This window comes from Mya arenaria, chromosome 11 (assembly GCF_026914265.1).
Source record: "Mya arenaria isolate MELC-2E11 chromosome 11, ASM2691426v1".
Classification (NCBI taxonomy): Eukaryota; Metazoa; Mollusca; class Bivalvia; order Myida; family Myidae; genus Mya; species Mya arenaria.
In genome coordinates this window covers 5,742,477-5,745,467 of record NC_069132.1, presented here as the reverse complement: position 1 = coordinate 5,745,467, position 2,991 = coordinate 5,742,477, and the positions used below count along the sequence as shown (strand labels likewise).

Genomic DNA, 2,991 nt, shown 5'->3' with positions numbered 1-2,991 from the left:
ATGTCAGTGGGCAAGTATGTGAACATGTATTGAGTGTGTATTGAGCGTATATCAGACTGTGTGAGCCATATATCAATCTGTGCGAGCCGTGTCTCAGTCTGTGTGAGCCGTGTATCAGTCTGAGTGAGCTGTGTATCAGTCTGTGTGAGCCGTGTATCAGTCTGTGGGAGCCGTGTATCAGTCTGAGTGAGTCATGCATCAGTCTATGTGAGCCATGTATCAGTCTGTGTGAGCCATGTATCAGTCTGTGTGAGCCGTGTATCAGTCTGTGTGAGCCTTGTACATTTGTATCAGTCTGTGTGAGCCGTGTATCAGTCTGTGTGAGCCGTAAATTTGTCTGAGTGAGCCGTGTATCAGTCTGGTGAGTCGTGTATAAGTCTATGTGAACCATGCATCAGTCTGTGTTGGCCGTGTATCAGTCTGTGTGAGTCGTTTATCAGTCTATGTGTGCCGAATATCAGTCTGTGTGGGCCGTGTATCAGTCTGTCTGAGCCGAGTATCAGACTGTGTGAGCCATGTATCAGTCTGTGTGAGCCGTGTAACAGTCTGTGTGAGCCTTGTATCAGTCTGTGTGAGACGTGTATCAGTCTGTGTGAGCCGTGTATCAGTCTGTGTGAGCCGAGTATCAGTCTATGTGAGCCGTGTATCAGTCTGTGTGAGCCGTTTATCAATCTATGTGAGCCGTGTATCAGTCTGTGTGAGCCGTGTATCAGTCTGTGTGATCCCTGTATCAGTCTGTGTGAGCCGTGTATCAGTCTGTGTGAGCCGTGAATTAGTCTATGTGAGCCGTGTATAAGTCTGTGTGAGCCGTGTATCAGTCTGTGTGATCCCTGTATCAGTCTGTGTGAGCCGTGTATCAGTCTGTGTGAGCCGTTTATCAGTCTAAGTGAGCCGTATATCAGTCTGTGTGAGCCGTGTATCAGTCTATGTGATCCCTGTATCAGTCTGTGTGAGCCGTGTATCAGTCTGTGTGATCCCTGTATCAGTCTGTGTGAGCCGTGAATCAGTCTGTGCGATCCCTGTATCAGTCTGTGTGAGCCGTGTATCAGTCTGTGTGAGCTGTGTATCAGTCTGTGTGATCACTGTATCAGTCTGTGTGAGCCGTGTATCAGTCTATGTGAAAAGTGTATCGGACTGTGTAAGCCGTGTATTAGTCCATATGATCCGTGAATCAGTCTGAGTGAGCCCTGTATCAGTCTGTATGAGCCGTGTATCAGTCTGTGTGAGCCGTGTATCAGTCTGTGTGAGCCGTGTATCAGTCTATATGAGCCGAGTATCAGTCAGTGTAAGACCTGTATCAGTCTGTGTGAGCCGTGTATCAGTATGTGTGAGCTGTTTATCAGTCTGTGTGAGCCGTGTATCAGTTTGTGTGAACTGTTTATCAGTCTGTGAGCCGTGTATCAGTCTATTTGAAAAGTGTATCGGTCTGTGTGAGCCGTGTATCAGTATATGTGAGCCGTGTATTAATTTGTGTGAGGTGTTTATCAGTCTGTGTGAGCCGTGTATCAGTCTATTTGAGCCGTGTATCAGTCTATGTGAGCCGTGTATCAGTCTTTGTGAGCCGTGTTTCGGTCTTTGTGATCCGTGTATCAGTCTGTGTGAGCCGTGTATCAGTCAGTTTGAGCCGTGTATCAGTCTGTGTGAGCCATGCGCAAAAATACCGCAAAATGGGGTACCTCGTGCCGAAGATCGTTAAGAGCCCCGAATGTGCGGACGTTAGGACCAATTTGGCTGTGTAGGGTTTGCTCATGCTACGTTGTGCCTGGGACATTATTCGGTCACCGGTTTCTAAGGCCGCAAAGTGCGCCCAAAACCGTAGTTTTTCAGCGGTTTTGCCTTACCTTACAATGTAAAGTTAATGCCGACGATATCTCCGGAATCACAAGTGCGGGGCTGTCGGCACCGGTATTGCCGTTTAGGTATCTCCATGTCCTATGTGTCGCGACCATCGGTGTATGTCTGACGTGCCGGCGTCAACGTTTCCTTACGCGTACAACTTTCTCGTTTACGATCTAAATGGCGCGAAAATGCCGTAAAATGGCGTACCTCGTGCCGAAGATAGCTAAGCATCCCTTCACGTGCGGACGTTGCGACCAATTTTGCTGTGTAGCGTATGCGCATACCTACGAGGCGCTATTTTCGGTGTGCCTGGGACGTTTTTCGGTCACCGGTTTTCAAGGCCGCTAAGTGCGCTCAAAACCATAGTTTTTCAGCGGTTTTGCCGTACCTTACAATGTAAAGTTAATGCCGACGATATCTCCGGAACCACAAATGCGGGGCGGTCAGGACCGGTATTGCCGTTTAGGTATTTCCATGTCCTACGTGACGCGACCATCGGTGCATCTCTGACGTGCCGGCGTCAAGATTTCCTAACGCGTGCAACTTTCTTAAATTAATTAAAGCAAACAACGTTACTTAGTTTACAACGGGGCCATGATAAACCAAAACAAAGACGACGAAATGAAGAACAAGACATCATACTAGGTTAAACACTAAATAGATTTAACTGTAAGAGAGGTGTCAAGACTTTTTAAGGCAAGTCAAGTTGTTAAATAATTTATATTTTCACCATATCACTGTTAGAGTATGTTTAATCGTAACAAAACAAATATTAACAATTACAACACTTGAATCAGTAAGTCGTATAATGCCCGTGTGAACTGAGCTTATAATTCTATACATCTATGGTTTATACGCTATTAGATTTCGCTTTTTTAGGTTACTACACCTATTATGTTTCGTTGTCTAAATCAGAGTTTCAGTAAAAGTATAACCACATTACCATTTAAGGCATCGTCACGGGATATATTTTGGAGAACAAAAAGGGTTTAAATCACAATTTAATGAAAAAACGTAAACTCTTTACTTTTTATAGATACCAAGATCATCGTCAAGTGGTTTATTTTGGAGAACAGAATGGGAGGTAACGTCTGTGTCCGTCCGTAGAAATGTCAACTAGGAATTACCTTTCTTATTTGTTTTAAAGGTTTG

General features: G+C 45.2%; 1 protein-coding gene across 1 annotated transcript; it reads left to right on the top strand.

Annotated features, from left to right (window-relative positions):
• LOC128207848 (male-specific sperm protein Mst84Db-like) lies at positions 1 to 771 on the top strand. Its single transcript, XM_052911016.1, has 2 exons — positions 1 to 14; positions 420 to 771. Exons 1-2 carry the CDS (start codon positions 1 to 3, stop codon positions 769 to 771), a joined length of 366 nt encoding a protein of 121 aa, XP_052766976.1.
• The last annotated feature ends 2,220 nt before the right edge of the window (positions 772 to 2,991 follow it).